The 24729-nt window shown below is 31.6% G+C and overlaps 1 protein-coding gene and 1 long non-coding RNA gene across 5 annotated transcripts in view; one reads left to right on the plus strand and one right to left on the minus strand.

Annotated features, from left to right (window-relative positions):
* The window catches only part of heph (polypyrimidine tract-binding protein 1 heph), a 953472-nt gene that overhangs the window by 266804 nt on the left and 661939 nt on the right, over positions 1–24729 (plus strand). For all 4 annotated transcript variants that reach the window (XM_076409826.1, XM_076409822.1, XM_076409825.1 and 1 more), the window contains exon 2: positions 21925–22026. In XM_076409826.1, the coding sequence (XP_076265941.1) occupies positions 21934–22026 (93 nt within the window). In that variant the 5' untranslated portion in view covers positions 21925–21933. The remainder of the gene's footprint in view (positions 1–21924; positions 22027–24729) is intronic.
* Positions 17049–18234, minus strand: LOC143200197 (uncharacterized). Its single transcript, XR_013006664.1, has 4 exons — positions 18139–18234; positions 17954–18046; positions 17511–17603; positions 17049–17143 (listed from the first exon to the last, which is right to left on the minus strand). It is a non-coding gene; the product is annotated as an uncharacterized LOC143200197 (long non-coding RNA).

Consider the following 24729-nt stretch of genomic DNA (forward strand, 5'->3'; position numbering starts at 1 on the left):
AAAAAATAGCGACTGAAACAGTCGATAATAAGAAATAGTCAATTACAAACAGTTGATAGTCGATTTCAGTCGACGGTTCCCAACACTATTAACAGTACATTTGTAAACATTTAAAGCATTTATAAATATTAAGGTATTTAATGGTTAATGCAATAAGATATGTGAAAATATGATACTTTAATTTTTAACATTGTATCAATAATTTTGATTATTTACTTTATAGACCTAGATTTTGCAAAATCAATAATTAATTTAATGATTATAAAGACATTCCTTTAACATACATTTTCTAATCCTAACAAGTAAATTAACTAATTGTGTTCGTTATTGTTTTAATGTACATGCTAAAGTCACATACGAATTTAAAAATTATTTTATTCGTATATTCTATGTTTTATTATACAAACAGGTATTACTTCATATATTTGACTATCTGAAGTTATTACTGTTCAGAAATAATCTTACTTAAGAAACTTTGTTATAATGTTCAGTGGCGTAGAAATTTATACTTATTATTTCTTTGTAAATTATTGAAAGTTAGAAATCAATTCAATTTTTTCAGTTGTATATATATATATATATATAATATATATATATATATATATATATATATATATAATATATATATATAATATAATATATATATATATATATATATATATATATATATAATATATATATATAATATAATATATATATATATATATATATATATATATATATATATATATATATATATATATATAATATATATATATATATATATATATATATATATATATATATATATATATATATATATATATATATATGTGGGGACTGCCACGACCCTTTAGGCTAAGTACAAAGGTTGGCAACGCCGGTGGATTGGTACCATGCGGTTCCAAGCGATAAAAGACCATCACGACGACGTCTCGTTCTCTTTTCTTTTCTCCATCCCCTGACTTCCACAGAGCTACCGTACTTCCTCTACCTAACCTAATATCCTGTCAATTCTCCCATCGACCACATGTATAATTTAATATGAAAAATAAACAGTATTTCTTCAACAATGTTTTCAGTTCTCGTGCAGATTCCTTCCAAAAATAGTAGTGAGTGTTCTGACAAATAATCGCAGCGGCAACCACACATTTCGACCGACTGACCGACCCGACGAACATTCCTACATATATATATATATATATATATATATATATATATATATATATATATATGTATATATATATATATGGTATTTTTGCATAATTTTTTTAAATAAAGATAAAGATTTACGGGTATATCGATACTTTTGCCTCTTACGACATTCCTGTACCATCCCTAATTCTTAGAACTTATCATGGAGGATTCCTGTATTTTCTGCATATATTTTGTCATATTGACCATCACATAACATAAATGAAATAATAAATACATTTTTATAGATCCATGAATCCGATTTTAATAGATAAACCCAATATTTTTGATTATTGATACCATCATCATCACAAATCTATTCGCCATGTATTCATATTCTACTACGTACCAATCATAGTTGCTGCTTATTATTTCAAATCTATGATATTGATAAAACTTACGGTCGCTGCAGTAACTTTAATGTTTGGGCCTCGTTCTTCATGGCACATTGATTTTTTTCGACCAAACTGTGTAGTTTGGGTTGCTCTTTGTGTTGTGAAGTATATTTAATTTTAAATAATTTTTAAAATTTTTTAAGATCTGATTATAATGGAGATAAAGTCAACTTGATATTTGATTGTTAATTTCGGTTTGAAAATTGAAATTGTAATTTTGAGAAGGCATAAGGCAATTAAACCACTGTTTAATAGCTTTAATTTATTTATGTTTTTTTTATATTTTACAATTATAAATTAATAAAAATTTGGAAGGATTTTCTTGAGAGGTATGAGATTATTTTATTATTTAAATTAAGTAGGCATATATGAACTAGATCTTTATTTGTATCATAAACTAAACTCAAAATAAATATAACGGAATTTTGTGAAGCTTTAGTTATAAAGTTGCATGATAGCTGTTTATCTAACCCGATGTTTTCAATTTAATATCATTAATCATTGAGATAGATACCGAAGTTTTTCGCTATTAGTTAGTATAGTATTTTCCATATTTAGTCGATTAGATAATCTAGTTGGCTGAAATTTGCAGCTTTTTTATTGCTGTATATCAAAGTACATCTTTTGTCATGACGGTGTCGTCAGAAAACCAGGTACTGATTCTTTTGTGGTTGTAATATTGTAGAGCAAATGTATGAGTGGTGTCAAGACACTACTCATCAGAACTCCAGCCAATTTTACTATCTAAATGTTGCTATATTCGTTAAATGTTGTGAGAATCTACAACAGCACTATTAGCAATAGTAGATAAAATTAGGTATTTTTATATAAACATATAATCATACTGACTTTTGCTGATGTTCAATGTTAACAACACTACAATTTTCACTTTTTTTTTTAAATTTTGATATTCTGTTTCCATCAGAGAACTTTAGAGTATTTGAAATACTTACAATTCAAACACAACAATACAATTTCAGGGAATAATATGAACCTACTGCTGTATAGCTAAAATCGTTAATATCATTCATTATTTGCCAAGTTTCTCCCATTCGATACCATATAAAAGAAGCAGATGTGACACGAAAGTATCGACGGTTTCGCCAAATGCGCGTATCCATTGAAACAACTGCATGTTATTTGTTATAAAGTTTCTTACGCTTATTACGCTTGCATTTGTATAGGACTTATTGTTATACCTCAACGATGCATAAGATTAAGTTACTAGCAAATTGTATTTAAAACGTAAATCGACTTCTAATTAAAATTAGAACAACAGTGTTAATATTTATATTTTTATTGAAATATACTTATATATATTTGTTAGAATTAAAAACTTCTGTTTCTAACTAAAACTTTATTCATCTTCTTTTTTTTGAACCGTGTATTTATTGTTCTATCAATATCACACACATCTTGCTAAATCAATATTATAGCCATATTGGTTAGCTATAAAGTGCTCATGATTTTAAATAATTCAATTTTGAAAAACTTTTCTCACAGCCCGCAGTATTTATAGCAATACTGAAGAACATTCGCAGCATTATTATAATATTGGGCAGATTATCTTCATGATAAGATCCTAAATTATATTTTGTTGCTTGTAGCATATTTTTGTCTGAATAATCCACTAAGTTAATATTATACGGCATATTTCAAATTAAGCGAAGTTTCAGGTTATTCGATATACAGTACCAGTGAAACAGATCGATGATAACAACTTTCAATTAACAATTTCTCCAGTGCAAATGTTTAATTTGGTTGAACTATCGAACTATCACATTTGGGACGTCTGGTTTTTGCCAGGTTATTAATTTTCAGCCACCCTAGTGGTCCCATAATATTCCGAACTCTTATTAATAATTACTCAGAATATTTGTGTCTGCTTCATTTATTTATGTTAATATTGGCAATAAATCGTAGACGATTTTAGGTAATTTATATGCTCCGAAAATATTGGTATTACTTAACAAAAATATTAGATGTTTTTAAAAGGTTTTGATTATATATCTTATTATATAAATATATATAGAATGCATTATATAGAATGTAATTTTTGATTTGTATCAGTAATTAGGAACTAGATATATATATATATATATATATATATATATATATATATATATATATATATAAGAGTTAATAATAAGTGTTAAATTTTTTAATTACATACATTCTTGGTACTATTTCTTCCATCAGGTACAAATACGAATATTTTGATTAAAATAAAATTTTGCTATTTTTGGGGTGCTCTATTCGATTAAAGGAAAATCTGACTACCTGAAACCCTGGTTTTAACGGCTGGTAAAACCAGCTGCCGGTACCTTGATACGAAATGGTTTATTACCTCCTCTCGTTAGGGTCATTTTCACGTGACATGTCAATAAAAATTCAAATAGATACTTCTCCCTCCACTTTCTCCTTCCATCTCATGGAACAAACTATTAACAAGCATTTTTCACAAATTCAAATTCACTATTGCAACAGCCTCGAAGTAGTCACGACATGCTTCTCAAGGCTTTTAACTACATGTCACCAAGTAGGGCAGCATTTTTTCCCCGTCCATTTTTCAAGTCGCAATTATAATGATCAGAAATCGTGGTTTATTGTAGTAAAATTTTTCGAAACTAATAGTCAGAAGATGTCGGTTAGTCATAGGGATAAAACACAGCTATAGGAAGCGGGGAGTTGCTTTCCGCTGTACCGATACAAGGTAAGTTCGTTATAATCAATGCTTATCTTCCTATAAATTCACGTTATTCAGATCAAAATGTGGTTGAAATATTTGCAGACTTTGTACAGGGAAATGATGAGAAAACACTACTACTTTTTCTATAATATATTAACGATATATTTATAACATTATGATATAATAACTTAATAATGAACTGAAAGAAATCAAAAACTAGTTTAAAAATATATCAGCGAGAACATTAGACTTTTCAGTTGTTAAAATTCCATTAACTTTTTAACATATAATTGATTAAATATATATAAAAATAGAATTAACGTTACTGTATTAAAAGATATAATTCGAAATAAATTTAAAAAAATTATATACCATTGAATTGTTACAAAATATAACATAGCAGACGCTAACCAAACATCGATTATGACTAATATTTCATGGATGTTTTTAATACGTTCTTTTTGTCAAGAAAAGCAGATTTTACACCTATACAATTCAAGTTATTTTAAATCCATCTAAGAGGTCTATCGTAAGCTTATACTTTTTTAAGAGTATATAAACTGTTCCGTATATAAGACTGTTCGATTTCAGCTGATAGCTGTCATTGATTCATTTTTTCATATTCTTTAGATTTTCCACATCGTAAGATTTTTTATATGTACGAGTAATAATGATTTTATATTTGGATGAATTTAGTAAAAAATTGTTAATGGACAAGAGAGTGAGTTTTGTCTCTTCTTATCAGTATTAATCAGTGTTGATATGGCAGTTATCGTACTAATTTTATTAATGTTAATTAACTAATTAGATGGCTCGGTGAATGGAGGTAAAACGAAATGAAACAGTGGTGTTTACATGATGTGACCGTTATTTATTGACGATATAAAATATTAAGGAAATACAAATAAATGAAATGTATCGGCGCTGGGTTTACTTGCTGACGAGGCTTGGACAGTTGATGGTGGCACGTCTTGGTTACTCACTATGGCACTCAACTATGGTTAGTCACTGAATGATGAAAGTACCCTTCAGTAACATCACATATAAAAGTCTCGGGGTTGTTATTGTTAATCGTTATCATTTCATAGTTGGTGCTGATGATTTCAGCTGCTAGCTCTTATTCACTCATTAATTTTTTCATTATAATTTTGAAATTAAGTTCATTTTTAATTAATTTTAATTTTGACTGAGGGTGATGGTCACTATGTTCTTTAAATTTTCGACATCATAAGATTTTTAATTTTTATATGAATATAATATACATATACATTTGACCGAGGTTAATGGTCATTATGCTCTTCAGATTTTCCACATCGTAAGATTTTTTTAAATGTACGAGTAATAATGATTTTATGTTTGGATGGATTTAGTAAAAGTTCGTTAATTGATAAGAGAGCCAGTTGTGTCTCTTCTTATCAGTAAAAATCAGTGTTGATGTGGCAGTATCATACTGATTTGCCTGCTAATCTATTAATCTGTCGACCCTGCGCATAAATTATTTTGCAATTGGTGTATGAGAGTCAGGGCATAAATTTTCTATTGGTTATTTTAAATATGTATTTTTCTTCGAATCTTATTGTTACAAGCTATGTTAACGAACATAGAGGGTTTCGTCTCTGTATTCCTTATCAGCTGTGCACGTAATTGACAGTTTTGTCATTTCTGAAGTCATACTCTATTATGATATTCATAAAACATTATTAATATCAAAAATGGCTAAATTGTGTTATAAAATATTTCAGGCGCCAGCCCAACATCGATTACGACTATTCTTTCATGGCCGTGTCTTTTATAGAATTCAATTTATTTTAAATCTAATTAAGAGGTTTAGCGTAAGCTTACGTTCATAAGAAAGCGAGTTGTGTCTCTTCTTATCAGTAAAAATCAGTGTAGATGTAGCAGTATCGTACTGATTTGCCTGCTAATCGATTAATCTGTCGGCCCTGCGCATAAATTATTTTGCAATTGGTGTATGAGAGTCAGGGCATAAATTTTCTATTGGTTATTTTAAATATGTATTTTTCTTCGAATCTTATTGTTACAAGCTTTGTTAACGAACATAGAGAGTTTCATCTTTGTATTCTTTATCAACTCTGCATGTAATTGCTAGTTTTGTTATTTCTTAAATCATAATTTTTTATATTAGTAAAACATTGCTAATGTTAAAATGTATTCTAATGTTATTGTTACGTTACAAGTTATGTTAACGAACAAAGAGGCTTTGATCTCTGTATGCCTGATCGATTGTGCAAGTATATAAACTGTTTGATTTCAGCTGATAGGTACCTTCACCATTAGATTATAACCGTTCTTTACCACTAAATCAACTTTGTAGTGTTTGTTTAGAATAGGTCTGGAGGGTTTTGTCTCAGTATTTCACGCCAAATGCCCATGTAGTTGCTGGTTTTGTCATTTGTTATGGGACTGCCCGTACTAGTAAGGGGATCTGTTTTAGTATACAGGACTACCTTTTCATTATATTTCATTGTTTAAATTGAGCTGCAGGAACTGGAAAGTCGCAGAGCCTATGCTTTACCCGCAGTATGAAATGGTTTGGTACTATCAGTGTTTTATGAATATCAGAACAGACATTGCTACAGTTGGTCTGTGATGTATATTTTAATCTATGTTAGTAAATTTTTTAACTAATTATGGTGTCGCATTGCGATTGAAAGTAATTAATAGGCAGCTTATTTTACGAAGGTTTACTTTTTGTTTAGTTTTGTTTTAGGGATTTGGTGCGGTTAGAGAAGGACCATTATTTGTAATATGTATTGTCGGATGTAGGGGTAACGGATTTTTTTTATACAACTGGATAACAAAAACGGACGCGACAAAATTATATAAACAGAATAATCGTATATAAACGGATTAAAACAAAACTAAAATCACTATATAGTAATTTGTAGTGCACGTGACATATATTTATATTTCCATTATGTTAATCACTATTCTTTTAAGGTTTTTCAAGTCGTAGGAACTCTTATATAGAATATATGGATGAATTTATCACAGTCTAGTTGATAATAGGGCGAGTATTGTCTCTTCTTATTATAATCATGAAACATATATCATATCAACTATTTAAGTAATCAAAATTATTCAAAAATGATAATGGCGGTTTGAGGGATTATGTTCTGATTTAGTAGGAATCTACATTTTTCATTTTTTTTGTGCTGTGGTATTATTAGAACACAGGATAGTTTGCTAGTTGGTAGTTTTCTTCCAATACAATGAGTCCAACTTAATTTTAGTTTGAATTTACTTTCGAATTGTATTTAGATTTTGTTTTAGTGTATTACATAAAGATTTTGGATATTACATATTGATACAAGGAATTAAGTAATAAAACAAATCAAAGGGAATTTTAACCATCAATAACTAACTACTATTACACGAGTGCTGATTAGAAGAAAAACTAGTTTTTGATTTGCAACAACACTGCATGGTATTGCTACTTAAGTATGTATTGTACGTTTTCTTATCAGCTTATAAAAATATTCGATTATTAACAATTTTTGATTTCTACGAATTTATAGGATGTAGTTAAATTTGATTGAGACGAACTTATCTTGTTTATGTTATATGTAATGTCGTTGATGTTCATATATGTATCTTTTTAAGCAGTTGAATTATTATACTTTGTTATTTGGTAGTCAATTTTCATCCAATAACATGGTGCCAACATTATTTTATATTTGTCATTAAAATTTAATTTGACTACTTGACCTTTCCTTAATCATGTTAGGAATAACCAAGATAAATGTGATGTTACTGCTGATGTGTTCAGTTGGCAGTTCAAAAGGATAACAACGAAATATTTATTCTTTCGCCTTTCGCTTCTTTGGTAAAATTTTACTACAATTCAAATGGAATTTTGTACATTGGATGTTGGTCAGGAAGTATATAATCCATATCGTTAAACATGTTTCTTGAATTAATAAGTTTTTCTTTATAGCTTTTTTTTTAATTTTTACATTCCTGACACGACGAAGGTTCAACCTCTCAGAAAATTTGTGATGCCTCTTGTTCACTAAATTCCATCCATATTCATACTGAGCTACAAGCTTAATTATGTAGGGATGAGTTTCCCTTCAGGGAGGAATTGGTAGGACTGCGGAAAGTCGCCAAAACTATATCTCAACCAGTTTGATTTGGGGTTATTTTCATTATATTGTTAAAATATATTTATAAAGTAAATTTTTTGCCTAACTCTAACATTGTAATACTAACCGTTAACTACATGTTCGATTATAGTATATACGTGTTAATAAGTACTTTACTTCGTAAATTACATTTTTATTATTGTATAATAAAGTTGCTTTCATCGCCTACTTTGAGTAGAACCTGTTACTGATACTAGTAAGCATAATTTCTGTTGTATTTGGATATATCTATTTAAACTAAATACGTTTCCTGTATGCGCAATGTCAATTATTTTATATGCAGTAGATATAATAAAACAATTAATTATCATTGTAATTTTAGATTTTTCATATCCTGTATATCTGGGAAAGCTATCGTTTTAAATATAAAACGGATTTTTTTGTGTTTCTTTAAATCCTTTATTTTATCTGATTTTTAGGTGTTTGCATACATATTATTTTTACAATTAAATAAGCGGATTTAGCTTTTGCCACTTTGGCTTTTTCTGTTGATACAACAGGTTAATTTTTTACTCCACATAATTCATTGTTCATAGCGACCCTCCAACTTATTACTATACCATTTTTGCAGTACGATTTGTACTTTGCTCCAAAATAGGCCTCGGTTTCGGCGTTCACCTCTTCATTCGACGAAAATTTCTTCGCAGCGAGCATTCTTTTGAGATCCGAGAACAGAAAATAGTCGCTGGGTGCCAGATCTGGAGAATACGGTGGACGACGAAGGAATTCGAAACCCAATTCATGGATTTTGGCCATCGTTTTCACTGACTTGTGATACAGTGCATTGTCTTGGTGAAGCAGCACTTTCTTTTTCTTCAAATGCGGCCGTTTTTTTGGCCGATTTCGTCCTTAAAACGGTCTAATAATGCTATGTAATAGTCGCTGTTGATGGTCCTTCCTTTTCTAAGGTAGTCAATGAAAATTTTTCCATGTGCACTTCAAAATACAGACGCCATAACCCTGCCAGCCGATTGTTGCGTTTTCCCACGATTATTGACTGTCGATTGAACTTCCGAGTGAAATTATGGAGCCATGTTTCATCCATTGTCACATATCGACGCAAAAACTCGGGTTTAATATGCTTGATCATGTTCAAACACTGCTCCGAATCCTCAGGTCGTCGTTATTTTTGGTCAACAGTGAGCTCGCGCGGTACCCACTTTGCACAGAGCTTTCTCATACCCAAATATTCGTGAATGATATGATGTACACATTCAGTTGATATCTTTAGAGTGTCTGTTATTTCATTCAATTTCAATTTACTATCAATATTTTTAAGCAATATTTTATCCATACGCGAAATGCCTTTTTATCCATTTTTTTCACAGTAACATAAGTGGCTTCACTCAAAATGCTATAATTCACAAACTAAAGATCCGACAGCTGTCAAATTTATACACGTATCTTTTGAGGGTTAGAGCTAACTGAAAAAACATATGGTTTTAATTCTAGTAGTGCCATCTATGTGTTAGGCCATGAATTTTACTTTCTTTCGGGTTCATACGAATATATCCATGATGATATAACAGGTGACTACTGTTACGATTTTACAAATGTCTGTCGAAGCACCACCGATTTAATTTCTTAAGCATTTCTTTACACCAATCGACACGAGCTTTTTTTGAGCGATTTTCAAATTGTGTGAGATCCAACGCGTTCGCACAGATAACTTTTGCACAGCTAAGTGTTCATGTAAAATCGCATACATGCTGGTGGAACTAATGCTTAGGGATGCCTCAATCTCACAATAGGTGACATAACGATCTTGCTCAATCATATCGCATACAGCTTCGATGTTTTCTGGCACAACAGCCGATTTTGGATTACCTTCACGAAACTCGTCGAACAACGAACTACGACCACGATTGAATTCACTAAACCAGCGACACACGGTGGTTTTTAATGGAGCTTCATCGCCAAAAGTCAAATTAAGTTTATTGATTCACTCTTGTGATAATACATGTCAAAAATCGTAAAAAAAGTCGCTCGAAAATGTTCACGATTCAGTTCCATTTTTTTTTCGAGACGAATTCAACTAACTATAAAATATACAAATAGCGTCCGTGCGGCAAAATGTTCTGAGTACGTATATCGTCAAAAATGTCAAACTTTACGATGGAACCGTCAGATGGACTCACATGACAACAGTGTTGTCAATACCCGAAATATAAACACTGACCCTCGTAATCGCTTAGAATTATGTACCAAAATTTAATTTTAAAGGTATATTAAAAAAAAATTTAAAGTTATTATTTTTCGGTATCCCTCGTCCTCATACCCCATAGATTATTTAGTAGCGTTGGAATTATTTTAACGCCGAGTTATTACATTTTAGCGAACACAGCAAATAAATTGCACGGTTAAATCCGGGCCGGCCCTCGCAAAACTAAACCCTTTTCTGATACCACCGACCCTTTTACGACGAAACGGTCGATTTTGCGTATTTTCGAATATTTGCTTTGATTTCGGTTTGCATATCTAAAATAAACTATTTACGTAGCGAGGGAGAATTTATCCGGATAGAAACCGAAAAGAAAAATATTTCCGGGTACCGTGTTTAATGGTAGCCATCCGCGAATAGATACGTACATATTTTTATATGTTACAGAAGTGTATTTACAGATTACACGTTAAGTTTAGACTGTCTCGTAATTTTAATACGAGGTTACGGAATATTTCGAAACCAAGCAGCAGAAAAACTTACCTAATTTTTATAAACTAAATCCATCCTACGTCCTTTTCTGTTGCAAATTGGATAGTCACTTTGTCATTAAAATTGTCTATTTTGAAAATAAACTGTTTTTCAATAGATGGCATGGAAAGAGTCACGCTTTCGGCTTCTGATGTTGTCATGGGAGTTGCTACCACGGTTTCTAATAATTGTCTAGTCTCCTTCAACATGTCTCCTAGATAACATTTTAGAAGAGGTTATTTACGCAATTATTTCTTGAATAAGTAACTGATTGTTCAGTTCGTAATCGTTCTATATAAAGTCTGGGATAAAATGACCTTACCGAAGTGAGTTTTTATTCAAAAACTTTACCGCAATACCTTCCAAAGTATTGCGATAAGAAAAGTGATGCTACTCCTTGGGGGTCTTTAAAATGAAATCGATCTTTTGTAGAATTTATTATCACATCACACGCCGCAGAAATCCGATGATTAAATATACTGTCTGCCTGACGGTTAATTGTAATATAAAATATTGAACATAGTTTTTATTTAAAATACCAATTACAAAATACTATCAAGTGTTAGGTAATGTTTACAGAGTCGAACTAATACATCCCAACGTACGAAACAGTAAAAGAAGGATTTCCTTTCATAAAGATTATATATTGAAATGGAGAGGAAGTTTTTTTTTAGAGCTTAGAGTTTCCGGACACTGGCCAAGGAAAATGAACCATCAAGTATTGGTATGCTGAGTTTAGACGTGGTAAAATGAGCACCGAAGACGGTGAACGCAGTGGATGCCCAAAGGAGGTTGTTACCGAAGAAAACTTTTAAAAAATTCACAAAATGATTTTGAATGACCGAAAATTGAAATTGTATGAAATAGCAGACACCCTAAATATATCAATTAAACGTGTGCATGATATCATTCAAGAATATTTGGGTATGAGAGAGCTCTGTGCAAAGTGGATGCCGCGCGAGCTCACTTTTGGCCAAAAATAACGACGAGTTTATGATTCGGAGCAGTGTTTGAAGATGATCAAGTGTAATAAACCCTAGTTTTTGCGTCTATGTGTGACAATGGATGAAACATGGCTTCATCATTTCACTCCGAAGGCCAATCGGAAGTCATCCGAGTGGACTGCACACGATGAACCCGCTCCAAAGCGTGGGAAAACGCAACAGTCAGCTGGCACGGTTATGGCATCTGTATTTTAGGATGCGCATGGAATAATTTTCATTGACTATCTTGAAAAAGGAAAGGCCACCAATAGCGACTATTAGATAGTGTTATTTGACCGTTTGAAGGATGAAATCGCGGACAAACAGCCGCATTTGAAGAAATAAACAGTGCTGCTTCACCAATATAATGCACCGTCTCACAAGTCAGTGAAAACGATGGTATTTTCCGTATATGGCCCCCAGCGACTATTTCCTGTTCTCAGATCTCCAAAGAATATTCGCTGGGAAGAACCTTTCATCGAATGAAGGGGTGATCGCCGAAACCGAGTCCTATTTTGAAGCAAATGACAAATCGTACTACAGAAATGGTATCGAAAAGTTGGAGGGTCGTTATGTTAAATAAAAAACAATAAAAAAATGTGTTTAACTATGGTAGGCCGGGAATTTTTCAATTGACCTGTTACACCATCTTTTCAGCCTCATATGCATGGTAAGATATAAACAACATATATCCTCAATATACTAGTAAAGTTTTGAATAAAAAGTAGTTTTCAAAATACTCTAAAATGGAATTTTTGTAAATCCAATCTGTTACAACACATTGGATTTTTAACCAATGAATATTTAATGTTTTACTCATTTCACTAACCACTAATTTTTCTCAATTTTCAAAGAAAACTATGGGGAATACTGTATAATTAAATATCGTACCTGATACAGAAAACCTTGTCTTAAAATGTTATATTTTAGTAGCCTCGTTTTTGTTTTCGTTAATATCTTCAATATAATGTTAAAATACTACGCTTATTTAAAATATATCATCCAAACTGGTAGTGATGTTTGAATTAATTATTAAACACGAATCGATAGATTGCTTATAGCCCGATTAGTTTATTTAAATTGGACAACTGGCGTTGGTATTCAGGTCCAAACTCAGTTGAAGGATATCCCAATTAAGTCATATTAGTATCAGATGTGCTAGGAATTGTTAATATGTTTTGTCCATATGAAAGTATTAACAAGTAATTCATTCCTTTTATTTTAATGTTTTATTAAATTGTTTTATAACATCCTTTATCACTTTTTGTAGTTTTCTAACTTTCTAGCTTACTAAATGTTATGTTAAAATTGCAAATTGATTGATTGAAATTGATCTCACATCGATTTATCATCGAGCCTTGACAATACTAAATAAGTGTTAGAGATGCCGAGAAAATATCGATATATCCAAATTTTTTCAAAAAAAAATAATAATATTTTTGACCGATATTTTTTTCGCTCGATATTTTTCGATATTTTCTGGGTTCGGAACCGACTTCAAAATGATTAGTTGGTAGTAGTGAAAATAATTATGTCAGTAAATAAATAGGTTTAAGTAGGTATTGAGCTAAATTGTGTGCATATAGTAGATCACAAAACACATGTAGTAGATAGGTTAAATAAGGTTTTTGCATATTTTTATTTAGTTATTACAACGATTATTATATATATACATATTTTGTTTTAAGACGTGTTCGTTTTATATTTAAAATGTTTTATTATTTTTTCCTTTTTAGTAAGTGTTTTGTTTATTTTTTGAAGACGGTTCAATTTTTTTTGTTAAAAATATTTTATATATTTCATAAATTTGATCTCGAATAGAACTAACATCAAGATGATCGTGACGAGCCGCCCACTTCTTATGTGGACTTTTTTCTTTGATAAATATAACTTTATTTTGTTCTTAACTTCCTGTACATATTTTAGTTTAGACTAATATTCAGCGCAGTAGCAACCCGCTAAAAAAATGTCCAATAAAATCTCAGCAACTTAATATATATTTAGTATCATCAATACATTTTCTTGGCCAAAGAGTGCTTAAGGGACATGATATATTAAGCAACAATTTGAAAATTATCCAAACAAGCAAAGCTCCGAAAGAACGTTTACCGATTTATAATCTCTTACTATCACTAATGTTTTGATGAATTTTCGAAGGTATTAGATAAATACACAAAATATTGAGAATTTTGAAGGGTATCATAAATGGGCGCATGCGAAACAGTCTCTTAGTTTGTTCATTCGCGGCTAGGTGGCTCGAGATGTAAATTTGGTAGACAAGCTGAAATTTAACACTTTCTGCTTTCAGAAGGCTATTCTAGTAAATAAGAAGGCGCAGGTAGGTGTACTTATATTTGGTAGAAATAATCAAAACGTTACTGGATATTTTAGACTTTTTTGGTAATTATATACTTCCTATAGAACCAATTTGATTTATATACAAAGAATATCGGTTTAATTTTTTTCGACAAAGCTTTTGTTGAAAGCGTCTCTTTTGAATTTAAGCATTTTTTAACATGGCTGACAAGGCAATCTTAAAATACTTATACACTTATGTGCTCTATATATTTATTTTGTTAATTGTGTTTTTATAGTTCATTTTTAATAAAAATTTTGTAAAAATCCTAAGACATCCCAGGTACAGGGACCGTTTCAAATAGATTACACAGCTTTCCGGGATCCTGTTCTACGTCAGAAATGACTTTTAGCAATAAATAATGAAAAACTGATGGCAATCTCTCGTGAGCTCGTAAATAAGATCAAAAGGGTTTGTGATGTACATTTTACACAGGCTGACTACAAACCGAAATGTGGAACAGCAATGCTTAACGAGGATACGGTTTCCAGTTGTTATTTAAATTGTAAGTTTTTTATAATGTTAATTATATGTAACTGATTTGTAAAATATAACAAGCCTCTATTTTAGTTTTAGTATAGAAGAAGGAAAACATTGATCCAAATATCTAAGTATAGCACAAATTATATGGATGACACATGGTACAAAATAACTGGTCTTCAACATATATATTGTACTGTACTCTGAATTTGGTCGAGTTATATTTAAGATAATACAAAATGTTCCATATTCAATAGTTTATTAAAATTTGTTTATTGAAAAGCAATGCTTAACGAGGATACGGTTTCCAGTTGTTATTTAAATTGTAAGTTTTTTATAATGTTAATTATATGTAACTGATTTGTAAAATATAACAAGCCTCTATTTTAGCTCTGGTGTAGAAGAAGGAAAACATTGATCCAAATATCTCAGTATAGCACAAAATATATGGATGATACATGGTACAAAATAACTAGTCTTCAACGTATATATTGTACTGTACTCTCAATTTGGTTGAGTTATATTTAAGATAATACAAAATGTTCCATATTCAATAGTTTATTAAAGTTTATTTATTTAAAAGTATAACTTTTATTATATATATATATATATATATATATATATATATATATATATATATATATATATATACACTTCTAAATCCTCTGTGTTTTGTGGACAAATTGCAACAAGCAATGCATTATACATATCCATGATGCCATTATTATTATTTTGCATAGACCATAGCAACACTAATGGTAAATTATTATTTAACTGTAATTAATATTATTTTTTTCACCAACGATTGAAACGTTAACAGTGTTTCCTAACGAAAACTAATACTAATATTATTTGAACGAATTTACTTGTCACCTTTGATATTCTTTTTCTGCTAGCGCTCTCTATATTAGCTGCCCATACCAGATACGTAAAAGTACACAAAGCGCCAATTATTTTTCTCTATAGTGTGCCGAGCAAAATTAAAAAATCTACCTGCTAATGCCGTGCCAATAAAGACAAAAAATCTCATGTTTGCTATGTGGATATGACAGGACCACGGTGACAAACTAATTTGACTAAAGGCTCTTTGTTCTCAACTTTTTTTGTATCTGCACGGTTATAGTGAATAAGAATATCTCTAATTTTGTTTTACCTTTATGAAATTTTCTCGTTTTTGCTTTATATACATCATATATTTTATTAGAGAAAATTTCTATAGTCTGATCAAAGTTTTTTTGTACGTACATAATCAAGAGGTTTAATGTACTGCCCCCCGCAATTTGTAAATTCGTTTCAGATTCAAACAATTTCCTTCTTATTTTATTCTAGTTAAAAAGAGACACAACGCTGCCTGATAAGTTCGAACATGTAACCGAGTCATCCTGTCAAAGTCGTCCAGTTATCAAACATATGCAAAATTCTCGATAACAATTGTAATAAGAAGTTAAAAATATAGGTTTTAGATGTATTATAATGTTAAAAAAACTTTTATATAGCAAACTGTATTTTATATAGCATTTTTGTTTCATTATTTTATTTAGATTAAAATTTTGTAGGTCAAAGACAAAATAAACTTAAAATCAGTTGATGTGTCGACATTGCAACGTTTCGATGTCTTGTCTATACATTCTCTCTATGATCTACTTTGTCTATATATGGTCTATTCAATGGCCTTCCTAGCTCACAGCTTGATGGAGTGACGAGTGTTTGGGTACGAATGAGTGATAAGAGCTCTGAAGGATGATTCATCTGAAACTTATTGTAACATCTAAGTAACATCATTTCGTCTGGTTTATTTCTTCTTTTAACAAAGTTGTTGAACTTAATATCTGTTTAATTTAATTTTTCTATGTAAACTAGATCTAGAGATAAGAACTATGCATATAGAGGATTCTCTTAGATACTATTATACTACTTGCACGCTGTTATAAAACTAAACTGATGAAATTTTACTTAAATATTTCCAGTCGGGAGTTAGATCCTCCATAGCATCTAATAAAATTTGGAAAAAGCATCTTTCTTGAAATTTTTCGACAATGACTAGTAACGATAGATAACGATAATAAATAAGTTTGAAAAAAATGAGAAGTTGGCTATATGATAACTTTGCTTACCTAGCTCACAACTTTGATTGATAGGACGTGTATTTTGATTCGAATCAGTGATGAAGACCTGAGAAGGATGATTGGTCTCGAACTTATTGGACAAACTGCTGTATAAAAACAAATAGTGACGTAAAAGAACAATATTCTCCGTAACATCATTTCGTCTGGTTTATTTCTTTTTTTAACAAAGTTGTTTACCGTAGTTCTTCTAGTTCCTTTGGGCCCCATGAGATAAGAACTGTGCATATAGAGGATTATCTTAAATACTGTTACTACTTGCACGTTGTTATAAAACTAAACTGGTGAAATTTTACTTAAATATTCCCTGTCGGGAGTTGGATCCTCCTTAGCATCTAACAAAATTACACTTGGAAAAAGCATCTTTCTTGAAATGTGTCATCAATGACTAGTAACGATGTAATAAATAAGTTTGAAAAAATGAGAAGTTGGCTATATGATAAGTTTGCTTACCTAGCTCACAACTTGATGGAAGTACGTGTATTTGGATTCGAATCAGTGATGAAGAGCTGAGAAGGATGATTGGTCTCGAACTTATTGGACAACCTGGTGTATAAAAACAAATACTGACGTAAAAGAACAATATTCTCCGTAACATCATTTCGTCTGTTTTATTTCTTTTTAACAAAGTTGTTTACCGTAGTTCTTCTAGTTCCTTTGGGCCCCATGAGATAAGAACTGTGCATATAGAGGATTATCTTAAATACTATTACTACTTGCACGTTGTTATAAAAGTAAAGTGATGAAATTTTACTTAAGTATTGCCAGTCGGGAATTATATCCTCTTTAAAATTTGGAAAAAGCATCTTTCTTGAAAAGTGTCGACAATGACTAGTAACGATGTAATAAATAAGTTTGAAAAAATGAGAAGTTGGCTATATGATAAGTTTGCTTACCTAGCTCACAACTTGACGGAAAGACGTGCATTTGGATTCGAATCAGTGATGAAGACCTGAGAAGGATGATTGGTCTCGAACTTATTGGACAACCTGGTGTATAAAAACAAATACTGACGTAAAAAAACAATATTCTCCGTAACATCATTTCGTCTGTTTTATTTCTTTTTAACAAAGTTGTTTACCGTAGTTCTTCTAGTTCCTTTGGGCCCCATGAGATAAGAACTGTGCATATAGAGGATTATCTTAAATACTATTACTACTTGCACGCTGTTATAAAACTAAACTGATGAAATTTTACTTAAATATCCCCAGTCGCGAGTTAGATCCTCCTTAGTATCTAATAAAATTACGCTTGGGAAAAACATCTTTCTCGAAATAAGGGGAATAACATTTTCCTTCGTAGATATTAAAGGTTATTCGAGTGTTTACCGAGGATCAAACGGCCGAAGTATGCAAAGAAAATAGACGTATTAAGCATGTGTTTGATGCAGAAGCAGGTTAGATGATTATTTTGACCTGGGTCGCGTTTGTAGCGGCAACATATTCTGCCTTTGTAGTTGTTTAAAACGCAAAAGCTTGTTCGAACTGCGAATATTACGTGTACGCCGCCGTCGAAACTAAAAACGACCGAGAATAATGTACACGCGGACGCGAAATGCTTTGTTCCAACTTTTGTGCGAACTTGTGTGTGTCTGTGTCACGTTTGCCGTTTCCTACATTGTTAAATTGTGTTGAAACTTTCGGCCGCCATCTAATTTCGCTAATATTTTGTAAAATTTATTATGCAATTAAAATTATTGCCCGAATATTAGATGGGTTCTTGTTAGAACCGTTGTTCTCTTTCATTAAATTCATTAGTTTAATTAGTGCTTTTTAATTGTTGCTGTTTTTTCATCTATGGAGAGTTTTATTGTTATAAATTAAATGATTTATTTATAGAAAATGTGTGGTACATTATTACTTTTTAGAGCATTATTCAGCGAGTTTAAAGCAACGTCAATATGTTTATATTTATAATTCTTCTGTCCGTCTGCGTTTAATTGTATTCCTCCTACGTGGTTGGATATATTTTGATGAAATTGTGTGAGTTGGTTTATATGGACTCGAGAATTAAAAAAAAATCCATTATATAGGTATAATAAATTAAATATTATATTATATTGATATATTCTTTGGAATATTAAAACGTGCTGTTTTAAACAAATGAAGCTAGTCTGAATTCAATTCCCATAACATTAATTAATTCATTTGACCTGGCAAATGGTTGCAGATTCATTTTTTCTGTACACAATTTTATAGAGTCTATTCAACATTTTTTTTATATATGCGACATTGAAATTTGTGACCTCAAAACATCGCAATGTTGAAATGAAAAAAATGCAAACGAAAAACAACGTTCCGAAAATGGAATCGGTTGTTTGGTGTTATTTATTTATTTTTTCGTTTATTTCGAAAAATTCCATTGATGTGGCGAAAATGTATAAATCTTTAAACATTCTAACCCGCTTAAGAACGAAATCCGATTCGGCGACCTTAAAAAATCGAGCCCATTGTATTTTCCTACATCGATGGAACAATGCAAAACCCACACTTCCTCGCCTTAGAATACCAACTCCCCCCCTCACTCTTTACAACCCCCTCGTCATCCTGTCCCTTCGTCCGAAAATATACACGAAGTAATTAAACTTGTACTAGATTTTCCTTTTCTCGGGAACCGAGGGCCTTTTCTTTTTTGCCGGGCCCCTATTGTGTCCCTTTCGGAGGTCGGGTTGCATCCCGGTTCGTCCTTCGCTCGTATTTAAATAGGTTTTCTTTCGGGGCCCTGCCGAAATTTTCATTGTGTTGTTTTAAAGGAGGTTCTTTCCATCTCTCTCTCTCTCCCACCCTGGATGCAGACGCCCCCCCGAGAAGTATTTTCGGTGTCTCGGGCGGTAGGCAGAGGTAGAGAGAGAGTGAAAAAGAGAGACCGATTTTATCGGGAAGCCTAAATTGAATTTGACGTTGAAGAATTTGCAATCTGGTTAGAGGTCTTTAATTATGCTTTGATAAGGTTTTTTTTATAGAGCGGCGGTACGGTCCCCGGTGAATTTCCATGATAATAAACTAAATAATGGGATTTCGATTTTGCTACGATGGAGAAAAGGTAGCGCGGCAAGGTGGGGGCGAGAAAAAAAGTTCGATGTGCGTCTGTGACAAGTCGATGATGTTTAAAAAAATGTTTCTAATTATTTATTCAGTATACAGTAGGAAACATATATTTTCTTTTTTAGGAATACAATTAGTGAAACTAGTGATCGTCCAGTAGTCCAAATTCGAACACAGTTTGTTGCATTAGTCATGTTTCTCTCGTAATAAAGAGAATAATTTTAAAATGATATATTACGTTACTAGAATTTGTCCTAACAATCTTTTCAGTATAAGATTGATAATATATATTAGGCTTATAAATTAGTTTTAAAGAATTGTTGTTTAAATTTGAAGCTTTGTTGTCAAAAAGTCTGCTTTTGCTAACTAGAGTTTATCTGGACCTACAGCTTAATGCTGGCCCCCAACCATTGTCCTTCGCACTAAGCCTACCAACTGGCGAGTTAGCAATTTGGAAATCATCCGATCTTACTCAGCCTTGTAACTGGCGTGACTGAGATCATTTTCCTAATAGTATTTTACATTCTCGCCCTAAGGACGATCATAAACATAAATTTACGACCATGCCCCAGTAGGATTGGAACCCGCCAACCAAACCGACTATTCAGGATATTGATTTACTTTGTAATTTATTCTCATATAATATCATTTTTCCTAGCATTAGGTTGCTAGCATTGCTGCTAATGTATAAAAGGTTGTTTTTATACCCAGGTCGAAAAAGTGATCTCAGCGTCACCATTGGTTCACCACTAGTGTATTCATCCGGCTTCGCAGATATTTACTCTGTATTATGAATGTAATTTATATTCATCAGTACAATACAGATGATCTCAGTAATTATAGTGATCAGCTCTTAGTTGCTATCAGTGATCCAGAAATCTTTAATTGTGTTACTTCTCCAATATCAATATTATATAAAGTTTACTTGTAAAAACTTTGTAAACCTTATAATGAAGTATTTCATGTATGGTTAAGTGTTACATTTGACATTGTTTCATTTGTTAGATAATAATGCACACTAAAGTCATCTAATAATTAAAAGCGTCTAATGTTATTATTCTATAATTATTTTAAATGAGAATAATAAAACTAAAAGAAAACTTTATGAGTATAGAAACATACTTTATTTTAACATTCTTATATACATACAAACGATATGAATAAATTGTTACAATATTAATAAAATATATATAAACTTAATATAGATATCTTAACAGTTCGAAGCCATTAATCATCTACCATTGGTTAATATGTTTGAACAATTACAAATTATAGATGTATAATATTTTTTTACCACCTTTGTATCCATTTTTTCAATAGCAATCTACAAGTTAGTGTAAGAAAAAGATAACTTTTTACTCTAGTAATTTATACCTTAGATTTACTTGAATTGGTACACATATTTATATATTACCGTGTTGTTAAAATAACAAACTTATTGAAATAATAATTTAAACTGAAATAGCAACATGTAACCTAATTTTTACAGCAATAATCAACATTGAAAAATTAACAATAAATCGACAATAAGCAAGAAAAACAAACAAAAAAATGAGATACTAACGATTGCTAATAATTTTCTTTTCTTAACCGTTTAGTTCTGTTATCGTAATGTTAATTTAAAATTTACAACATAATGATTGATAATTGGGGGCGGTTTTGTACTTTCTCCTAGGTTATTGTGCCTTGAAATTAAAAAAAACACTGTTGGCAAATCTGTAAAGCTCACTATCACTATCTCTATATCCAATGCTCATTCATTGCAAAAATGTTAATATTTTATCGAATCAGTAAAAACCATATAGCATAATTTTTATTTTCAGATTGACAGTATGATGTCCTGTTCTTTGCCCATTGTACCAGTTTTACCAAATATATCTTCAATCCAGACAAGTCAAGATTTCCCTATCCATATTGGAATTAAGGTATGTATATTTTGTTTTTATCTAAAATTGATTGACATTATTTATTTGTTCAGTTTTATATACAAATTAAATATACAATATGTTATTCTTGAGGAATGCTTAATGTGATTTAGTATTCTATATTGTACTTATTCTTAACATCAATTATTACTGATATATTATCAATGTATATGTTGGATTTTGTACAGAAAATTTGTGATATTATTGCTTTGTTTTGATGCAGCAGATATGTAAAATTGAATGTTAATATTATTTTTGTGTGACTTGCTCGGTCTTTGTTATCCCATAGACACAAAAGTAAGGAAATTTAGCACTTGGCTTGTTGTCCGAGCAATATGAACACTTAAAAATAGCTGCACACCTGTCAACCTTGGTCATCGTATTATAATTTGCTATTTGATTGTGATTTTTATTAATCTACGTTGGGATGAAATGTTATGGTACATATGTTGAGTTTTTTTTTTACTGCTACATATACATACCGATAAAGCGGGCACATTGACTTGTTTTCTCTGCAAAATATTACTTTACGTGAGCGTACTAATCGTAATTTTTTTTTTATCCAAACTTGCCATGTATCTTTAATAATTCCAACAGTACTGGTGTAGCGATTTTGAGGCATGTCTAATTTTACATCGTGGAATAACGGTCATCACATCATGTACACAACAAATATTTAATTTCGTCTGACCTCAATTAAACGAGCCATATAATAACCCTAAAGTGATGACACCGAAGTAATCTTCCGCAAAATTGGGTTTGGACTCCTGAATGGAGGGTACGTGCAACATAATGTATTTTACGCGACCTTTATCTTTTCTTTTTTCTTTTTTGATACAAAATTTTCAATATTTTTAGTACGATTCTTTTTCCATTTTACTTTTGTTCTTTCGACATGTATTTCAAATATTTTTGTTCCTCATTAAATTTTATTTTAGTGCTGGCACAATGAACCTTAAAATTCATTCATTCAATTTTGACAATTTTTTGAAACCTTAGAACTTTTGACATCACTATCTAACCGTCAGCAATTCCATTAGACATTTCTTTCGGCGCTATGTTTAAATCATTATGCCTTCCTTCGCTGTCAGTCTCTGTGAGAGAGGCAGAGTGGCAGACATTTTGATTTGAAAGGCTTTGGTAAGCTTCCGTCGTTATTTGTTTTCTCTCGATTATTGTGACATATGTGGGTAGGGATTAGTCACAGAGCAGCCCCAAAAGCTAGGTACCGATTGCGGTCACCGTAGACTCGTCATGTCTTCGCCGCGGTACCAGAATTGTCAATGTCTCGTCGTCGAAGAAAATAAGCTATCCCGTCGTCAAACTTCCGAATCCCCCACAGTGTCGATAACGGGAGTTTCGTTTACATTCGATTACGTTTTGTTTTCAACGTCGTCGACAGACCACATACAACTACCAAAGCAACAATGAAGCAACTGTATCTGTAGGACCGAAAGATATCAACGGCCGTAACAGCGCACAACCGTACCAATATTCACACGTCAGTATATTTCGTTTTGTCAGTCGTATAAATCAGTTTTGTTTCATCATATACATATGTTTCAAAGCTCTTTGTATGCAGCATACTTTTTTTGATATATTTGTATATTGTATTTATTTATTTTTCCTAATTTTGTATTTTCGTATTTTTTATATTTGTTTGCAAAATTCTGGACTGTTTAATTTCGTCTTGCCGACATTCGACGAGTTATATAACAGGACAATTGACACGTGATGGCACTACTAGAATTAAATCAATATTTTTTTTAGTTGGCCCTAACACTCAAAAGATGCGTTTATAAATTTGATAGCTGTCGGATCATTAGTTTGTGAATTATAGCATTTTGGGTGAAGCAACTTTTGTTTTTGTGAAAAAAATTAATAAAAAGAAATTTCGCGTGTTTATAAATTATTGCTTTTTGAAGGGGAAAAAATAAGAGTTTAAGCAAAAACTTAGCTTGATGCCGAGTTTCCCGACACTGCCACAGGAAAATCAACCATTAAGGATTCGTATGCTAAGTTTAGACGTAGTGAAATGAACACCGAAGATGGTGAACGCAATGGACGCCCAAAAGTGGTTGTTACCGACGAAAACTTTTAGAAAAATCCACAAAATGATTTTGAATGAATAGAGATATCAACTGAACGTGTACATCATATCATTCACGAATATTTGGGTATGAGAAAGCTCTGAGCAAAGTGGGTGCAGTGCGAGCTCGCTTTTGACCAAAAACAACGACGATTTAATGATTCGGGGCAGTGTGTGATGATGCAGAGCAGCAACACTGTCCCGATGATGATGTATCAAACCCGAGTTTTTGCGTCGATATGTGACTATTGATGAAACATGGCTCCATCATTTCACTCAGAAGTCTAGTCGACAGTCATCCGAGTGTACTACACACGATGAACCCGCTCCAAAGCGTGGGAAAACGCAACGGTCGGTTGGCAAGTTTATAGCTTCTGTATTTTGTGATGTGTATGGAATAATTTGCATTGACTACCTTGAAAAAGGAAGTACCATCAACAGCGACTATTACATAGCGTTATTGGACCGTTTGAAGAACTAAATCGCCGAAAACGGCCACATTTGAAGAAAAATAATGTGTTGTTTCACCAAGACAATACACCGTGTAACAAGTCAGTGAAAACGGTGGCAAAAATTCATGAATTGGGCTTCGAATTGCTTCTTCATCCACCGTA

The sequence above is a fragment of the Rhynchophorus ferrugineus genome, unplaced genomic scaffold (genome assembly GCF_030347505.1).
Source record: "Rhynchophorus ferrugineus isolate W39M unplaced genomic scaffold, kcgeb_rfMv2 rfM7, whole genome shotgun sequence".
In the NCBI taxonomy this organism is placed as follows: Eukaryota; Metazoa; Arthropoda; class Insecta; order Coleoptera; family Curculionidae; genus Rhynchophorus; species Rhynchophorus ferrugineus.